This window comes from Solanum lycopersicum, chromosome 1 (assembly GCF_036512215.1).
Source record: "Solanum lycopersicum chromosome 1, SLM_r2.1".
Lineage (NCBI taxonomy): Eukaryota > Viridiplantae > Streptophyta > Magnoliopsida > Solanales > Solanaceae > Solanum > Solanum lycopersicum.
The window spans coordinates 77,858,356-77,879,089 of NC_090800.1; the positions used below are offsets into that span (position 1 = coordinate 77,858,356).

General features: G+C 29.4%; 2 protein-coding genes across 3 annotated transcripts; both read left to right on the plus strand.

The window, feature by feature from the left end:
• The first annotated feature begins 3,451 nt into the window (after positions 1-3,451).
• Positions 3,452-11,049, plus strand: LOC101245696 (protein DETOXIFICATION 43). 2 transcript variants are annotated; one of them, XM_004229578.5, is made up of 14 exons: positions 3,452-3,635; positions 8,128-8,248; positions 8,324-8,445; positions 8,620-8,862; positions 8,935-9,098; positions 9,208-9,343; positions 9,445-9,541; positions 9,617-9,717; positions 9,802-9,965; positions 10,029-10,100; positions 10,178-10,294; positions 10,380-10,475; positions 10,551-10,672; positions 10,751-11,049. In XM_004229578.5, the coding sequence occupies exons 2-14, from the start codon at positions 8,175-8,177 to the stop codon at positions 10,818-10,820; spliced, it is 1,578 nt and encodes a 525-aa protein (XP_004229626.1). In that variant the 5' UTR covers positions 3,452-3,635; positions 8,128-8,174; the 3' UTR covers positions 10,821-11,049. The 2 variants fall into 2 exon arrangements, with proteins under 2 accessions (XP_004229626.1, XP_069155913.1); XM_069299812.1 differs by lacking the exon at positions 3,452-3,635 and adding an exon at positions 7,887-7,922.
• An 8,936-nt stretch (positions 11,050-19,985) lies between these two features.
• Positions 19,986-20,336, plus strand: LOC109119787 (uncharacterized mitochondrial protein AtMg00810-like). Its single transcript, XM_019212721.1, has one exon. The coding sequence runs from the start codon at positions 19,986-19,988 to the stop codon at positions 20,334-20,336; it is 351 nt and encodes a 116-aa protein (XP_019068266.1).
• The last annotated feature ends 398 nt before the right edge of the window (positions 20,337-20,734 follow it).

A 20,734-nucleotide genomic window follows, 5' to 3' on the forward strand; every position in this document is an offset into this window, starting at 1 on the left:
AAATCCCACTCGCCACTCTCCCATTCTCGTTCGCCACTCCCCCATTTTCGTTCGCCTCTCTCCCTTTGCCCGCCTCTCTCGCTTTATACACAGAAGTGTATAATTGTGTTTTTGTTTTGTATAAAGCAAGAGAAAATTGTATATATACATGCAAAAACATATATCTTCGTGCTATACACTTAATTATACAATTTACAAACATTTTACTTTGATTCAGTTGTAGACAAATGCAAATTTTACACAAATATTGCAGCGAAAAAGGCCAACAATTATACAATTACGAATTATACAATTGCAGTGAAATATAATTTTCTCTCACTTTATACAACAGATGTGTAAGTTGTGTTTCTGTTTTTGTATAAAGCGAGAGAAAATCATATATCTTCTTCCTATACACTTATAATTTTACGATATACAAACATTTTACTTCGATTCAATTGTATGCAAAGCAAATTTTATACAAATATTGCAGCGAAATACACAGAGAATTATACAATTGTAGTGAAATAGGCCAGTGAATTATACAATTGCAGGGAAATAGGCCAGCGAATTATATACTATTTAGCCAGCGAATTATACAATTTAGGCCAGCGAATTATACAATTGTATATGTATAACGAATTATACAGTTATATGTTTGCTATGGAGCGCAATTATGAAAACTTTGCTATAACATACAAATATGAATTTTTTGTTTGCTATACGTGAAAGTTGCCCTCATTTTTATGCATACGTAATGTTTGGAGGAAATGATCAGAATTCTTAGTCGCTTATAAATTAAATAGAATTAAATAAAAGCAAATGATTTTTTCTTAATCATTTATAAATTGAATAGAGGAAAAGAAGAAAACGATTTTTTCATAAGCCGCTTATAAATTGAATAAAAAAAAGAGAAACTACATAATTAAATATATTTCACTATCATGTATATTATTATTATCTATACTTTCAAAATAGTATTTATCTTATCAATAATTAAGGGTTCTTTAGCATATATTGAGAAAGATACACTTAGATATATGTATTTTTTAACCAGATACATTAAAATAGGGGGAGAGATGAGCGAAATGGGGAGGGAGGCGATAGAGATTTCGATTTGTTAATTATCCCAAATATATATGAATCATGCTAGATACACACACGTGTGTATGCGAGAGAGATTCACAAGTGTATGTGTGATACAATAAAAAGTGGAGAGTGACGAGCAAGATGGAAGAGAGGTGAGGGAGAGCGAGATTTGTTATGTATTCGAGATACATGTGAATTCATTTAAATACAATGTATTTAGAAAAATTTGATCACATGTATCCTGAGTACATGTATATGAACAAATCTGAACGTGTTGGATGCATCAAAATCTAGTAAAATACGTAATATTGAAAATTCAAGTGTCTCTAATAAGTAATTAGCTCCTACACTAGTGCAATTTATGTAAGTTTTCTAAAAAAAAGAGAGTAAATTTTAGGTTTAGCAAACATAAAAATCATATTTGTATGTTATAAAAATAGTTTGCATAACTACGTTGCGAATTTTATGTTTGTTATAAGCATCAGATTTGTATAAATTGCAAGCGGACAATCGTTTGTATAAAAGTGCAGCAATTGTATATGTATATCAGTTAAATAATTATATATATGTAACTTGTATCTATATGTATCAATGATTGTGTTTGTATATCTGCATAAAATTTGAATTTGCATACAATTGAATCGAATTAAAATAATTTGTATATTAAATCTATCTATCTTTCGCTTTATACAATAATTGTAATTTGTAAACTTTGTGTTTGTATAAAGCAAGAAAGAGAGAAAGACAAAAGAGAGTTGGTGTGGAAAGATTTATATTTGTATAATTATAAGTGTATAAGGCGAAAATATATGTATTTATATATACAACTTTCTCTTGCTTTATACAAATACAAACACAATTTATACATTTTTGTTTGAATAAAGTGACAGAGGCATGGAAGAGTGACGAGCGAGATCAGGAAGAGTGAAAACCTCTGTAATTGATGGGAACCTTGAAGCTGCAAGTGATATTCCATGGGAGAGAGACATTTGACAAGTGTTTGCTACGACTTACAATTAAATGAAATTGTAGTCATAATATTTAATTTGAAATATTAATTTATTATTTTATGCAATTTTCCCTTCAAAATAACCTTTTCAGATTTCTTGCATGTAAAAATGAAATTATCTCATTAAAAAAATTGAACTTATAAAAGAAATTGTAGATGTTCCAACAAAATAAATTCTCTCGCTTAGTGTTTATCCAAATTATATATAAATAATTTTGAGATAGTACTTCTCACTTACATAACAAACACAACACTTATAATTAATACTCTTTATCCATTTTAACTCGTTCAATTTTGACTTTTTATTTATTATTTTTGATAAATTAAGAAAAGATAATATTTTTTAGCTATTATATCTTCAATTTATTTAGGGAGTGAACTATAGACATTAAAATTTTGTGAGACTCTACAACACACATTCAATTTGAGTTGAGACTCTACATGGTTTGTTCAATTTCAATTATAATTCTTGGAGGTTACGTACTCAACCCTAAACCCTAGTTCATGCCTATATACAGGGTACTATATTCCCTTGAAGATTCATCTCAAATATTTCGCAAATTCAAGGAATATTCAGAAATAAATCAATTCCAAATCTTCTTCGTTTGAGAAATACGCCACTAACAACCCTCAAATCATGGATAAATTTTAAGAAATAGAAGAATCAAAGGAGGAATAGATTTATACCCGCAATGTTTATCAATAAAATTATATTTCTTCATATTTTATTTGTGATTATAATTTGTTTTCTGTCACTTTAAAATTTGTTGCAAATATTAACGTTTTTGTAAAAGATAGAACATCTTTAATGAGTAAATTAATTTTAAAAATTTATCAAATAACAGAGATAAAATGATAAACTCACTATATTAATTAAGAATTGTTTTTTCTTAATAGATTCGCCAAGTAAAAAAAAAGACAAATAAATATAGTACAACAAGACACTATGAAAATGAAATAGCGTGAAAAAGTGAGGTAGGCGACGGAAATGAAAAAAAGACAATAAACTTAATATTCACTCATGAAATTTATTTTTCCTATTTTCAAGAAAAGTTATTTTCCTTGTTTCGAGAAATTTATATATTTTGAGCAAAATTTTACGCTATCACATTCCATCTTATATTTAAAAGCGTGTAAAATTTAAAGCAATTCATATGTGCACGTTCTAACCTTCATTAGCCACACACACACACACACACTCCTCCTACCCTGCTACCCCCACCCACCCAACCCACCCACACCCCAAGAATTTTTTTTTAAAAAAAAAGGAACCACAAAACTTATGATAATTCCACTTATTTATCAATTAAAGTATTTTATTAATTGTAATATAATGTGTTTAATCATATATAAGATGTATTAAAATGAAATTATATGAAAACTTGAAGGACTAAAAGTGCTACTAAACAAACTTTCCTTCTCCTCTATAAATAGGCCATCAAAAATGAAAATTAAATGTCTACAAATTATTAAAACAAAGAAATCAGTGGACTAGAAGAGAACTTGCTCACTTGTTTGGCAACTTTCAATCATTTATACTTTTAACTTCCACATAAAGGTATGTCCATAACTTCTTAGTTACAACATCAACTTCAAAATTAATCGTTGTTATTTCAAGCTCAATCTATTCGCACGTCTTCGTAATATTATATTTCCATCCCTTCTTTTGGAACATATATATATGTTGATATTGAACTAACTTTGGTTCCTTTTTATTCATTTCTTTGAATGAGATCATGCACACGCCTAATTCTTATATATCCAACACACCAAACATTCTTTTACATTTTACTTTCAAAAGAAAAATAATCTTAAATATTTTTGTAAATGAGACTATTAAGCAAATTAATTTCAAGCTTTAAGTGAAGAGCACAAGAAGATTCAAAATTCATTTATAACCAACCATTAAAAAGTAGAAAAAAAGATACATTCCCAATCAAAGTGATAAAGTTACTTTCCTTGACTTTGTTCCTGAAAAAGAAGTGCCTATCTACTAATTATACACTCTATTCGAATTCAGGTAACACATTTTTCTTTTTAGTCTGTGAAAATTATAGTATCAATTCATTGTATTTGAATTTAAACTTCCTATCTACCCTTTGTGAGATTACGTACCGTCTAAATATATATAAGTTGTTTTAACTATCTATAAGTTATTTCTTAAATTTTGTGTCAGTTAAAGCGTTATTTGAATAAAAGATACGTATAAGGAAGTAGTGCATGATGATGAGGAAAAGTTAGCAAAATTTATATAAACCAAATTTCAAACAACATGCATTATCATATGTGTTGTTAGCCGCACGTTGAAAAGTTTGGTCTTTTCTCTACTTTCTGTTAGTTGTTTTGATTACATATTTTTAACAATTTTAGAATGCCACTACTTCCTTTAACATTTTTTTTTAAAAAAAAAAAATAATAATCTTTTTCTTTTGGGTTAACAATTGCGTGAGTACAAGTGGAATTCTTTTTGTGATATATAACAAAATAATAATTATAGTGTACAACACTCTATCGTTTTCTAACAAATGATAAGGACACCAAGTCTAAAAGAAAATAAGATAACCAAACAAACTATATATTACACTTATTATTATTGGTGGAAAAGGAAACATTGGTGGATACTTCATCCGTCTTAGTTCGTACGTGGTAGTTTGAATCAACACGATATTTAAAAAAGAAAAAAGACATAAAATCAACACGATATTTAAGAAAGAAAGAAAGACATACTTTTAAAATTTGTGTTTTGAAATAAGTCATAAATATTAATGTGACTATAGATCATTTTTATTATGGCTGAAATAAATATTTTAAATTTAAATATTATTTTAATATCTTTTTTTTTTAAACTAACTAATTAAAAAGTAAAGTGAATCATATAAATTAGATCAGAGAAAGTAATTAAACAACTTATTTCTAAACATTTAAAATTGGTTCACTCACTAGGGGGCATTGGGACATTAAAATGTAAAATATGAAAATAGTGTTCAAAAATTAGAATTATTTGATAAGATTATAGAACATTAAATTTTATTATTTGTTTTTATAATTCTTAAAATTATAAGATCTTTATATTTGTAAGGGAAAAAAATAGAGAAATACAAATAAACGAATCAACTTTAAATTAATCTGATTTCAAATAAGTGATTTTATCTTTTTAACAACTTAAAAAACTCTATTTTTTGAATAATGGGAAGTCGAATGAGTATAAAATAAATCTCTATCTTTTATTTAGAAACCAACAAAAAAATCCTAACAACACTACTTATGTAAAGACAATGAAAACAAAATATGAAGTACTAACAAGCGGGACACCATATATGTACATATATACATACGGTAGATATACGAATATATTACTATCTTCGTCCAATAATAGTCGTTCAATAATATTTGTCCAATTTAAAAAATTAAAAGATAATTTATTTTTGTGTCTATATTACCTTTACTATTAAATATTGACCTTATCATTTTTTATTTCTTTAACGATCGTATCAAATCAATAGTATACAACTATTGTTGAATAGAAAGAGTATTTTTTTTTAATTTAATATCGTCGATACTAATATAATTTTAAAAGTTAATAATTTATATATATATATATATATATATATATATTTTGAATATCGTAAATTATTATAATATTAGAATTAAGCGGCATACCAACAAACAACTAGTACTTGCTTCTGGCCTATTGTAGTTAGTAGTTAATTGATAATGAGCTCTCCCTAATTATGACAAATCAGAAATCTGTCCCTGCCCACAAATTGGAACCTTGTACTTCATTTTTGGCCTTAATAATCATAAGCACCATTTGTCACAAAATAATCACCATTTTTAGTTTATGATTTTTTTCTTAGGAAAATCACACAAAACATCTATTTAGAATCTATTAGGCAAAATGATTCAGAATTCATAAATTTAAATTTTTTGAGTCTGTATATAGTGGGAATATCATTAAATCGCACAAATGTATACAAATTTTAGTCAAAATGATTCAGAATTCATAAATTTAAATTTTTGAGTCTGTTTATAATGCGGATATCACTAAATTGCACAAATGTATACAAATTTTAGTGCATTAGGGAGTGGTCGAGCGAAAAATAAAGTAAAGAAAAAAAAATCACAAGGTCTTGTTCATATTTTTTAATAGAAATAATAATAATAAAAAGTTTCTTTTCATGTATATTAGCTTTGCTGGACAAATTTGTGATGAGATAATATAACATGAAGAAATAATTGAAGTGCATGAACACAAATTAATTTGGACACCATTAAAATAAATCATAGAACAAATAACGAAGATTATTTAAGTGAGCCTTTAACTAGACATGAAGTTAGCATTCAGTGTCGGTGCTTATAAATGAGCCTAAAATTATAAATCATAGTGTATCGAGATCGAAATATCGAGAATTTTAATAGCTCAATTTTATTGATTATCTTAACTTTCATCTCTGATTTCACTATCGAGAACTCAATTTTTAATTTATAATCTCCTTTCCTTATTTCCCCTTTCCTTCATCGTAATTTTTAAAGAAATATTGACAACATTAGTCTTCATAGACAAATTTTCCTATTATTCTTTTTTCGTTAAAAACAAGACTTTCTTTTCCTAACCTTTAATTTTCCTTATTGATTATTTCCATGATTTTTTTTTCTTCTAAAAAATGATAGTGCACTTATCTAGTGAAGTACCTATTCTGTATATGGGGTAGTCGATCTCGTACATAGTATTTTAATGCCAACGAGGATCGAGACTCCTACGTACTATAAACAATATTTTATATCATCAAATATAATTTAATATATTATAGCAGACTACATATTATTTGTCCTATGTTGTTAATAAAATGATTTTGTAACTTAATTATAATATTTTAATTTACATCGTCAATATATATAACTTAAAACTCTATTCGGTTGAATCGAGAAGGCTTATTTGGAGACGGCACACATGAACAGATATACCTTTCTATGTTGGATTAGTTGATACATCTTTTAATTCTCTTCATTAATATAAAAATTCTGAAAAGAACAGAAAAAATGTATAGTTTTTAATTTACTGATATGGAAAGGTCTATTTTTTTGTGTGCAAATTTTGCTATGTTATCAACTTGGGGAAATAGAACTGAGGCAGGTTCATTCCTGCCTACTTTGGCTGTCCATTCCTATTTGTTCCTTTTAATTCTTTTAAATAAAATTATAGCCAAGAAAATATTTATAACATTTTTAGTATAACACGATCCTATAAATAAAGACAGAATAATTAATTGTGCTTAATTCTTTAATTATTATTAGTATTTCCTCTAGTCCAATATAAATAAATTTTCAGGGTGTGACACATGTATAGATAGTCATTCTGCGAGTCGTAAAAATAATTGAAAACTCTTTAAAAAGAAATATGATATTGAAAATATATACTATATATTTTTACAAATTTAAATAATTTATTTATATTTTGTACTAAATAAATTACGTACTTTTCTTTTTACTCTGTTTCAAAAGGAATAATTCATTTCTCTTTTTATGACATTTTACTTTCAATTTTCCTTTATGTTTAAAATTATATAATTAGAAAGCATTTTGATATATTTAATATAACATTAATTAAATATATTTTTTATTTTCTTGAAGTTTGTGTCAATTAAATTAGGTCCTTCTTTTTTTAACAGATACTTCACATTATTTTGGTCATTACTATTTTGGAATTTTAATAAAAGAAAAGATGCTTATATTTCCTACCTAGTCCTTTTTTTTTGGGGGGGGGGGTTATAAATAAATGAATTAGAAGAAGCACATGTGTCTTGATGATACTACGGAAAAGTACAATAAGTGCATGCCTAGATGCGTTAAGCTCACTTATTATCTTCATTAAAGTTAACCTATTTCTATGCAACCATTTTACTACCAGTTTCATTTAATTCTTTTGTCATCAACTATTATTCAAAACTTACTAGAGAATTTAGTCCTATTATAAATTCATTCACTTGTTAATCTTTACTCTCCTCCATTGCTTTCTTCAATCTTAGACTAAATTTTGAAATTCTTTTTAGGTGGTGACGCGTTTTTTGCGCGATAAATTATCAAAATCCAAATACTCATGGCTGAAGTTGGCAATGTAGCTTGCACTCAAAGATGGAAGATACCAATCTTTGTTTTCTTTCAAGACATTTGGTACATTTTCTTCAAATATTTCTTGATTCTTTTTTAATTTCGTTCGGTTTAATCATTTTTTCTTGTGGTGTATAGGAATGTGTTTAAATTCGATAATCTTGGCATGGAAATACTACGTATTGCGTTCCCTGCAGCTCTTGCATTAGCTGCTGATCCTATTGCTTCTCTCATCGATACAGCATTCATCGGTCATTTAGGTATGCACGTTTAAAATTGAAGTTCAGATAGTCTATCGAATTCAAACTCAATGTGAACATAAGACTTTTGACTTGTGTTAAAAGATGTGTCAGTTTAGTCATGAAAATTAAAAAGTATTAATAATTTGACTATTTTGCCCTTACAATTTTTATTTTTTTAAAAAATCATTACAGGGGCAGTTGAAATTGCAGCAGTAGGAGTTTCAATTGCCATTTTTAATCAAGCCTCAAAAGTCACAATTTTCCCTTTAGTGAACATAACAACTTCATTTGTTGCTGAGGAAGATACTGTGAGAAGAATGAATGAAAAAGAAGGAATTGCTGATTTGGAGAAGAATGATTCAACAAAACAGCTAGTACTAACTGATGGTAATAACAATGACAAGACAGAAACCAAAGAGACCGTGTTAGCACAAGGTATATGTTACGAGTTTTAACTGACAGTCTAATTTTTCATCATAACTAAACAAAATAATGCTATTTTTACAGAATGTAAGACGACGAAATGTGACTCTTTGGAACTCAAACGTGTGAAGCGGCATATTCCATCAGCTTCAACTGCAATTCTCATGGGATGCATTCTTGGCGTTCTCCAGACGATTTTCCTCATATTTCTTGCGAAACCAATTTTAAGCTTAATGGGTGTGAAATCTGTAAGTACGAATGTTCAATCGTACATTATATCATAACATATGTCAACAAGAAATCTTATTATGTGTGATGTAAAAGAGCAATATGATTTTATTTCACGAAATTATGCAGGGTTCTGCTATGCTTTCTCCAGCGAAGAAGTATTTGACCTTAAGGGCAATTGGTGCCCCTGCAGTCCTCCTTTCTTTGGCTATGCAAGGCGTTTTTCGCGGTTTCAAAGATACAAAAACTCCGTTATTTGCTACTGGTAAGTAGTGCTATTGAACCAACAACCACTTAAATCAAATAGAATTAAATTAAAGATACATTGATCTAACTCTTGGCATTATTTTTCTTCTATTGTATCAGTTGTTGGAGATTTAACAAACATAATTTTGGACCCAATCTTTATTTTTGTTTTCCATTGGGGTGTCAGTGGTGCTGCCATTGCTCATGTTCTTTCTCAGTAAGTCTTTTTTTTCTTATAATTTCGAATTTAGTCACACAATTTCTAATATCACTCTGTTATGTTTCGATTTAGGTACTTGATATCGATTATTCTCCTATGCAAATTGATGACAGAAGTTCATCTGTTACCTCCTAGCACAAAAGATCTGCAGTTCAGCAAATTTCTCAAGAATGGTTAGTAAATGATAGAGCGCATTTGATATACATACATGATTACTTTAAGATACCGATTGAGTAGATAAACTTTGATTGCTGCAGGATTTTGGTTACTAGCAAGGGTGATAGCAGTCACATTTTGTGTGACATTGTCTGCATCGCTGGCTGCACGATTAGGCACAACGCAGATGGCTGCATTTCAAGTATGCTTACAAATCTGGCTAACATCGTCTCTGCTTGCTGATGGATTAGCTGTAGCAGGGCAGGTAAAGAACACACCAACTACACATTTAGAATTGAAACTTGCTGTCTAATTCTTCTTTTTCTAGGCAATACTTGCTACTTCATTTGCTGAGAAAGACTTCCAAAAGGCAAAAGCTGCAGGAGTGCGAGTCCTGCAGGTACAATATATTTGGCTGTAGGCTATTAATTTTTATGCAATGCGATCGATAACTGATAAAAAAATTCACTTATACAGATGGGATTAGTGTTGGGATTCGGACTTGCTGCAGTCGTTGCAATTGGGTTATACTTCGGATCAGGAGTTTTTTCAAAGGACAAAAATGTTATCCGTCTCATAATCATTGCCATCCCGGTAAAATTAAATAATAACATGATTTCAGATTCTTCTAATTTTCCCTCAGTATTATCAACTTATTTTTTCGATATCGATGGATCAGTTTGTTGCTGGTACACAACCAATCAACTCACTGGCATTTGTGTTAGATGGCGTCAACTTTGGAGCAAGTGATTTTGCATACTCTGCATATTCCATGGTTAGTTTACAAAACTAATTTACCTCTTGAATTTAATCAGCGCAAAATTGTTAAAATTAAGTAATTTTTACGCAGGCTTTAGTTGGTGCACTAACCATAACCTCTGAGTTTGTCCTTTCAAAAACCAATGGCTACATTGGTATATGGATTGCTTTAACCATATTCATGGTCCTGCGTACATTTGCCGGTTTATGGAGGTAATTTCTCATCATCTCTTACTTATAAAAATAAAATTATATTAAGATACAAATTTAATTGACTCGATATGATTACAGGATGGGGACAGGAACAGGACCATGGCGTTTTCTGCGGATTCCAGTGATGTCAGTTGAAGCCAAGTCATAGAGCACTTGTTTGACTAAATATATTCCATCTATTATTTTCCTTGGAAGCTATAACTATTTTTCTTGCGTATAGGGTAAAAATTCTACAGAATGTTTTACTCAATATATATATGTTACTATATAATATAATAATATATAGTGATGTCATTTTCATATGATTTTGACATTTTGTAATGGAATATGGCTAGCAGCTATATATATATATGTAGAATATATCTTGGCATATCAAACTTTTAAATGTTTTTTGGTCATTTATTTATGGGATCACAAATTTATTTATTTTATTCTTGCTGAAAACATAATTTCCTCTTTAATTAGTTCACCCGTGAAATGAACCTCCAAATTAAATTGGAAATTAAGGCGTTTGGAACAAAAATTTTGTGACCTTTTTCATAGAGTTGAACTCAAAAAATACGTTTTTGTTCTAAATTTTTAAAAGATTTATCGAGAACAAGTTTAATTTATATTAATGATCAAATACAACACTAACTTTCAAATATAATTTTTCACTTTGATTTTGTTTATTCAGATTTCATGTTATCAAAATAGTCCTTAAACTCCGTGTATGTTTCCTTGTTAGTCAAGCATTTCTTTATGGGATTTTTACAAAAATATATAGTTTAATACATAAGTATTATGTATATATTAATCTACACCACGTATAAATCATGTTTAAAGATATATAATAACGTATAAGATATGTGTTTACAGACTTTCACACCATAATGTACACATAGAAAAATTGTGTTTCGTCTCGTGTACTTTAACTAAGAACCTCCAATCCAAATGATATCTAAGTCTGTTTCTAATATCTTCAAATTTAACCATAATATGACGTGAATACGAACCTTATAACACAATTTTCTTTTAAAATCTTAATAAATCACAAAGTCCATCAAGAACATTCACAAAGCCTACATTATTTTCTCCAAAGGTTTACACAGGTAATTTTTCCTTTATTTATTAGAATTGATCATTACAATAAATATAGTTTAAAGCTGGCTAATCAATAATTTCTGACTAGAGTCGTTACTAATGTCGTTGATAATACAGAATGCCAGTTATATCAGGTCCACATGACCACATTCATATGAAAAGACACAGTAATATTTTTCTTTTTTGTTCTTTTTATTCTGTTTGGAGTCTATATTAAAGACTCAATTGAAGTCAGATCGTGTTGCAGGACTTTGTTAAATTAAAACTCAAACCTAAATCATACTCCAAAAGCTAGCTCAAAGGGAGGAGGATTGATCAAGTCATATAAGGAGTCAACTCGTCTTATTAATTATCAATGTGCAAAGGTTCCTTTGTATGTAGCGGTCCTAACAAGATTTTCTACGTACGCAGGGCTCGAACTCAAAAGCTTCTCATCTAAGGATGAAGCAATAAAAAAAAACTCTATGATTATTGACATTGATTCATCATTTTGAAGCCAAAAGAAATTTAAAAAAAATAAAAATACTCTTATATATATATATATTGTTTGTCACATGTATATAGTTAAATATATACTAAGGTAATTTGGAACTGAGGCAGGCTCATTCTCGTAACATATATGCATGCAAATTTGGACCATGCCAATTAATTTATATAGATTATTATTTGAGAATGTACGATAACAAAAGAATTAGTGAAAGTTACGGTCATATATAAATTGTTTGACGTAATATAACGACATTTTAAGCCTAAATAATATATAGAGTTTTAAATACATATGTGGTTCACACGACAAACTAATTATTAGGTACATTTTTTATAACGTTCATCGTCAATTTAATTTGCTTAGACTTATCGGCTATATTAGTATGATCATACATACCTCTCACTTATATAAAAAAAAAATTGATTATGGACCGGCCAGGCATTTCTACTTCTGGTAGTTTAGTTAAAATTTATTATACCCTTTAATTTATTTCTTTTCTAATTGTTATGTTATATTTTTTAAGATTTAATTTTGTTTAAAAAACAGCACATGGTCTGGTGGATCCTTGTACTTGTATCAGTTTGTATTCTGAATTCTTCTACTTATCTCTTTGTCATCTGAACCCTTAAACTTAATAAAACACAATTTATCGGATTCCTCTGGCCATTAACCGAGCTTATGTGGCTTTGAGATGAATAAGTTGGTGAAAGTGTGTGATTTCACACTCGACAAGTGAGTACTATATTTCAATTTTATAAATATTAATAAAATAATACAAAAATTAAAAATAATTAAGAAGACTACATCATCTTCACCCACTCCACCTTCCATAGCAACCATCTCCATGCCCGACTCTTTTGTCTTTCTTTCCATACTCTTGTTATCAAATCTTGGTATTGAAAGCTTCTTTAACTCCATTGGTTCGCCTCTAAAGGGAGAGGTTGATAATGGTGGTAATCGTCAGAGAAATCAAGTTCACAGTATAGTGAGAGAGATAGCGAGGATTGGAGGATTTAGTTACGATAACTAAGAGATTTTGGTCAGCTTTGGGGGTGCGGCGGCCGCGATGGCTTAGGTTGGAGGATCTAGTTACAACAATGAAGAGATTTCGGCTAGATCTGGTGATGCGGCGGCAACGGTGGCTATTAGTAGTTTTGTAATGGTTGAAGGAGGAGGAAAGGAAAATAACGAGGGTGTACGATGGAGATGAAAAACGGGTGAGGAAAAGAGTATAAGCAGTCTAACCGGCAAAAGTTTCTCCGGTAGATTTTGTCTTTATTAAGGTGGAAAATGGGGGAGAAGATATAGTACTTTCAAAATTTTATTTTAAGGAATAAATAAAAATTCTATTATTTTACTTTTATTAAAAAAGTTTGGTTAATAAATTTTAAAAATAATTATAAAGATAATTATGACATGTCATTGATATAGGTGATATGGATTTGACATGTCATTGATATAGGTGATATGGATTTGACATGTCATCAATTTAAGGGAGAGTAAACTACACACATGATAAGAAGGGTTTAAAAATCTTATTTAGATTGAGTCTAAAGGTTCAGTTGATAAAGATTTAAGTAGAATGATCCATAATACAAACGTGTACAAGTACGAGGATCTATTAGACCATTTCGCCTAAAAAAAACTTTAAGGAATTCACCCAAGATCACACGTAAATTTTAATCTAGAGGAATGATAGAAACACTAACCTTGTTCCATTGCACTAAATTATTACAACTTGATTGAAGAAGTGTCACGACCCCAACCCGTCGTGATTGGGACCCACACTTATAAGACGATGGGAGAACCACTACTACTAGTCAACTAAAGCAATTATTCTAAAACTAAGACATTTAAGTTACGAAAGTAAGTTAAATAACTACAAATGAAGTTTCATTTCTGAACGAAATAAGATCTAGCGACTAACATTTGCGTAAGATAAACCTAGAACTGAAAGTCAATGTACCAACGAACAACCAAATCTAAATAAGGAATTACTAACGAACTACTCAACTAACTAAATATAACTATCCAAGTCCAAAATTGATGGACATGGACAAAATAGAACTCACTGACAGCCCGTTAGAAGCAGATCATCCTTAGAGTCGATACGATAATCTCTAATCTCCTAAGCGAGGTCTGTAAAATGCCGCTTGAAAATGACCTGTACTCAACAAAAATAAAAGTAAGTGCAGAATCAGTACATTATCACTGTGTACTGGTGGATCACGCGACTATCGCACTAGTGCAATATAAACAAGTCGAACAAACATTACAATCACATGCATAAATTTCAACATAAACAACATTATCAACACGACAATTTCACAACACGTTTCACATGTTTAACACATCATTGATCCTCTCACAAAATCCAAATTTAAACTATTAGTGCATCGACGTGATACCCATTTTTAGTTAACTTATCAAAACGTGACAATTCGATCCTAAATTCTACTTCATGACTTCAACTTCCAAATCACTTTTTCATCCGTTGTGCAAAACAATAATAGAAAGCTAAGTTCTTTATTTTTCAGAATTATCAATAAATTCACAAAATTCATAAAACTTCAATCTGTATAGAAAATAACTAATTTGACATGTCATTATCATAAATAACATGATAAACTCCCACTATAATGACTCATCATTAAATCTTACAACACCCATATGAACCACATGCCAATGAAACACTTCAGGTGACAAATCCCTTAGTGAGCGGATTTTAATTATTGAGTTTGTACTAATATGAACAATTAGCATAAGACGACTCACAGCTAGAAATATAATGTGGATTTAGAGAAATACTACAACTACCATTTGTGATTAACAAGCTTTAGCTGGGGCAGAACAATTTTGAAAAAAATCTAGTAAAGAAGTGAATTATTGTATTTGATAATACGCGGATAGTCACTTTTGACATGGCAGCGATTTTAAAGAAAAAAAAATTAAAAATTTAACACGTCAATTTTGTCAAAAGAAAATCACTCTATCAAAAGCGATTTTGTCCTTTTAATTAAAAAAAAATTGATGTAACTTTTTAAAATTTTTAACAATTTTTTTTGCCCTTTTAACTTCAAATTCTATAATATATCCACCCACCCAATAGAGAATGAGAGAATAAGAAAAAACAAAAAGAGTTGAAAAATATTCCATATTCTATACTTTACTATTAATAAACTATCCACTATTTATATATAAAGATACAAAATCTAGAGGAACGAGAGAATAAGAAAAATCAAAAAGAGTTGAAAAATATTTCATATTCTAAACTTTACAATTAATAAACTATCCACTATTTATATATAAAGATACAAAAATATAAGCATGATTCTATCACAGTATCATATTATATTTTACATAATATTTATGATGTAATTGTTCTCTGTTAAAATAGAATATTATCCTGAATCTTTTAGAATCGTATTATATGTTTAGAATCATATCTGATATATATGGTCAATATTAAGCTAAGTCTCATTTGTTTTTATTAAGAATTTGAGACGGTTAGACTGCAAAATAAGCTAAGTTTGTTATGAGATAGTGAGGCCGACTATCAGTGTACTATTATTTCAATGAATTAAGATGACAGTTTAATACACAAAATAAATTTGGAATTTGCACCTGCCACCTTATTTATTTGCTCATGTTACTCAAAATATACTAAATTAAATAAAATTGCACGTTGAATTTTAGTTTCAAGGCCTGACGTGCATACCATTTAGTTTAATTAAAAAAATTAACAAGGTAGGCTTATCAATTTTTAAGAATTCACTATAAAGAAAAAAAAAATAAACTGAATATCTTGAATTAAAGGAGAAACTTATATTACGAAATCAAATATAAAGACTCTTAAATGATCCCCTTTAAATTAATAAACACAAGTTGTTTAACTTTATTAGAGAATTACATAAAACAATGTTAACTAAGTTAGATACAATATAAATATACACAAGTTTAGGTTTATTGGAGAATTACATAAAACAATATTAACATAGTTAGATACAATATAAATTAACACAAGTTGCTTAAGTTTATTAGAGAATTACATAAAACAATATTAACATCGATAAAATATAAATTAACACAAGTTCTTTAACTTTATTCGCTTGAATGCTCTTATTTTGAGAGAGGTAGTTTTTTTTTTTTGTTTCAACACACTAACAAAAAAAAACATTGCATTTAGCTATCCATTATTGGTCCGTCGTTATTTAACTCGTAGCTAATGAAAATATGTTGCTAATTCGTTGATAACTAGAATAAGCAACGAATTGTGTTGTTTAGTTACAAAATTTTGTTCGACGCAGAATCTAGTATTTTTAGTCGTGAAATAAGTTATAAAAATCAAGGAGTCATGGCTGAAGTTAGAATCTAACTTGCATTAGCTACTAATTCTATTGCTTCTCTAATTGATTGACATTTATCGACCATTTAGGTATATATATTGAAATAAAGTTCAAATAGTCAATCAATCGAGTAAATTTCACTTATGCATAACGCCATCTTAATCAAAATTCACCTCAATTTGAACATGGGACTTTTGTATTCAAAAGTTTTACTTGACAAGAGACGTGATAATCTAGGCATGAATATAGGACAGATATCATTTATATATATATCTAACTTATATCTTCTATATCTACCTATCTAGATATCTATGTATATAGTATCTTAAAAACATGAATTTTCTAACTTTAATGTTAAAGTATTATAATATTTTCAAATTAAAACACCAAATCTTAATACGAAGGGCTGTCACTTTTATTTTTCAAAGAGTTTGTGATTTTCCGTTTAGTCATTGACTTATTCAAAGGTTTATGACTTTTTTAAAGGGTTGTGATTTTTCTGGTGAACTTTTTTTCGTACAAGCCTTTGTTGGCTATAAAAAGAGGGATCTCCTAACACTTTTAAAATACAAATTTTTTTAATTTTCAATTGTTCTTCTTCCTCTTAAAACACATAATTCTTTATATCTTCTATATTTTATATTATATTATATTTATTTATAATATTTTATTTTAAAAGCGCACAAATATTCGCATCGAATGGTTACGACTTCTCTAAAAAGAATCGACATTTTCGAAAAATTGTAACTTTTATTATTAAACACAACAAGTACATGTTCATACTAGCATTTGTTAACTATAAATGGAGGCTTTCCTCACAGTTCTAAACTAAGAGTTTTTTTTAAGTTTTCTATTCTTCTCTTATAAAAAATTAAGTGTGATTTACAGATGTTGAGAATCTCAAAGTTTAATGAAATTTTAGCACTCTATAACTTAAATGTTAATTTAATATAATACACCAGCTAAAAACATTCAATATAGTATATCTTCTATATTTTATATCAATATTTTATCTATTTATATTATAATAAATGTAGTAATTCTAACGATACAATAATAACCAAGTAATACACTATAGGGGAGTAAGGAGAAACTATATTGAAAAAGTGTAACAAAGAAATATTAAGAGTGAAACTTTTATTTTCAATATCTCAATTAATTGTAAAATGGGAAAAACTTGGGGGAAAAAAAAGAAGACAAATCTTATTGGAAGTCCTAAAGAATTGTCACATTACCTTAATTATAACTTTTATAACATTATAAATAGTTATAAGTATTTTCAAATATTGATTTGACAATTTCAATAGTAATTATAATAGAGTTCACATTCGCTAATCATAGAAACTTATACATATTTCATTATTCTATCTATAGTTGTTTGCTGAAATTTTGATATTACTGACATTAACATTAATTTTAGAACAATAATACACTAAATAATTATATATTCTCATGCAAGGCACGTATATCAAAACTAGTTACTTAAAAGGCATGACAGTTTATTTTTTTTATTTTTTTGGTTAGAAGTTCAAATTTAAGTGTAATAATTAATAATAATATTCTCATTTGTTTAGTGAATGACTTGACTATTTTGCCCTTACAAAAAGAAAATCCCAAATGTTGGCTCTTCATGACTGCAGGGAAAGATGAAATTGCAGCAGTAGGAGTTTCAATTGCCAAAATTCAATCAAGCCTCCAAAGTCACAATTTTCCCTTTAGGCAACATTACTACTTCATTTGTTGCTGAGGAAGAGACTGGTAGAAGAATTAGGGTTCGTTTGGCCACGTAATATGGTATTATGATATAGTATCATGATATGAAATTAACGTTTGGACATGCGATATGAAATTTTCGTGTTGTATATTTTCTCATAAACATAAAAATCACATAAGTTCTAAAACTAGTAAAATAACCCCAATTATTTATTCAATATTATCAAATAAACAAAAAATCATAAAATCGTACAATAAATTATCACAAAATTATTTGTTCTCCACTTAAGTAATTGCTCCATCGATATATTTGAGTAAAAATGGAACACCTTTCACGGGCTCTTCAAGATTTTATTACTCAACAATCGTGAGTGTGAGTTAAAGTGACTATATGTTAGTGAGAATAATAAATTTTATGTCGGTGTAAATAATAAATTTTAAAAAGTAATGATGTGATCATAAATTTTATTTACATATGAAATAAATGGTTAATATATATAAATGTGGGGTTGCTTTAACAAAATATAAACTTGTGGATCAATTTTTGTATTAAAATAACTCAAATCATGATATGATATTCTCATATGATTCTAGATCATGGTTTTTGGAGAATATGGTATCACATCTCATGATATGGAATTATGATATGGAATCAGCGTCAAATGACATGTCCAAATGCTGATTCCATCTCACTATATCATATTATGATATGGTATCACACGGCCAAAATGCCTACATAGTGAGAAAAAAAAGCTATAGCTGATTTAGAAAAGGGTAAAGAATAGAAGAATAATACAAAAGTACAGCTAGTACTAACCGATGATACTGACAATGGCAAGATGGAAACCAAAGAGGTCGCATTAGTACCACGTATATTTTACGAGTTTAACCTTTATATGTTGAAGGAAGCTGATGATCCGTATAACAGTATTGAAAGTTCACCTGCATATTTTGAATCTATCAGCAGTAGTGAGAAACAGGTTGCTTTTACAGGTCCATCCAATGATCGTCATCAAGCAACCACTTTAGTTGATGTACCAGTTGACCATAAACTTGACAATGCTATACTCCAGTCCACTACCTTGGGTGATGTACCAGTTGAAGTACATCCTAAACCACAATGGCATCATATGATCACCAAGAACAAAGCGAATGAACAACACTTGTCACTTGTTGTTCGCAGCAGCAGAGAAATTGTCAGAGAACCAAATACTACTAAAGAAGCACTAAAATCACCTCATTGGCTTGCAGCAATGCAGGAAGAGATTGATGCTTTACATATTAACAAGACATAGATTTTGGTGCCCAAATCCCCTAGTATGATTGCATCAAAATGGATGTTCAAGACAAAATTAAAAGTTGATGGAACAATAGATAAATACAAGATCAGACTTGTGGAAAGGGGATCCTCGCAGCTTTAAGGGATAGATTTTGAAGAAACATTCAGTCTTGTGGTTAAAGCAACAACTATTAGGGTGGTTCTATCCATTGTTGTCAGTTTAAAGTGGAAAGTTAGACAACTCGATGTCAAAAATGTCTTTCTCCATGGCTTCTTACAAGAGAAGGTGTATATGAGTCAACCTCCTGGTTTTATTGATCCCCAGTATCCTCAGCATATATGTCTGCTTAAAAAGGCATTGTAGATCTTAAACAAGCACCAAGAGCCTGGTATGATAGGTTTAAAATGCATCTCTTACACCTTGGTTTCACTTGTAGTAAGGTTGATCCTTCTTTATTTACTTTGAAAACTCACAATGGCAAAATATTTCTCATGTTATATGTGGATGATATTATTGTCACAGGAAGTAATCCATCACATGTCTCAGAGTTGGTTCTACAACTTGAAAAGGAGTTTGCCATGAAAGATCTTGGTCATTTACACTTCTTTCTTGGAGTTGAGGTTAAGTATGTTGTTGAGCTGCTAGACAAGACTGAAATGACTTTTGCAAAGGCTATAGCCACTCCTTTGGCTCAGAAGCATGGTCTACATGAAGCTGTGGGAAGTGTGCTTGAAGCATTTTTTTTTACAGAATGATAGTAGGGGGACTTCAATACTTGACTTTCACAAGACCAGATATTACTCATGCTGTGAATTTAGAAAGCTAATTTATGCAAAATCCGAACAGTGCTCATCTCCAAGGGGTGAAAAGAATTCTCAGGTATATCAAAGGCAGTCTGCACTTTGGACTTAGACTTATTTCACAATCACTTTGTAGGTTGTATAGGTACTACGATGCTGATTGGGGAGGTTGTACCTCCAATAGGAGATCCACTATGGGCTATAGCATCTACCTAGGAGCAAACTGTATTTCTTGGACCTCCAAGAAACAGTCCACAGTTGCTCGTTCAAGTGCTAAAGCTGAGTATAGAGCACTTGCCTCCACTGCATCAGAGATGACATGGATCAGTATCTACTTCATGAGCTTGAGGTGT

What these genes read in the sequence shown, in the direction of transcription:
- LOC101245696 (XM_004229578.5), top strand. Translation starts at nt 8,175, where the DNA reads ATGGCTGAAGTTGGCAATGTAGCTTGCACTCAAAGATGGAAGATACCA. An exon ending in AGAGACCGTGTTAGCACAAG is followed by an intron (nt 8,863 to 8,934) that starts GTATATGTTACG and finishes CTATTTTTACAG; the next exon opens with AATGTAAGACGACGAAATGT. An exon ending in ACATTTGCCGGTTTATGGAG is followed by an intron (nt 10,673 to 10,750) that starts GTAATTTCTCAT and finishes ATATGATTACAG; the next exon opens with GATGGGGACAGGAACAGGAC.
- LOC109119787 (XM_019212721.1), top strand. Translation starts at nt 19,986, where the DNA reads ATGCATCTCTTACACCTTGGTTTCACTTGTAGTAAGGTTGATCCTTCT.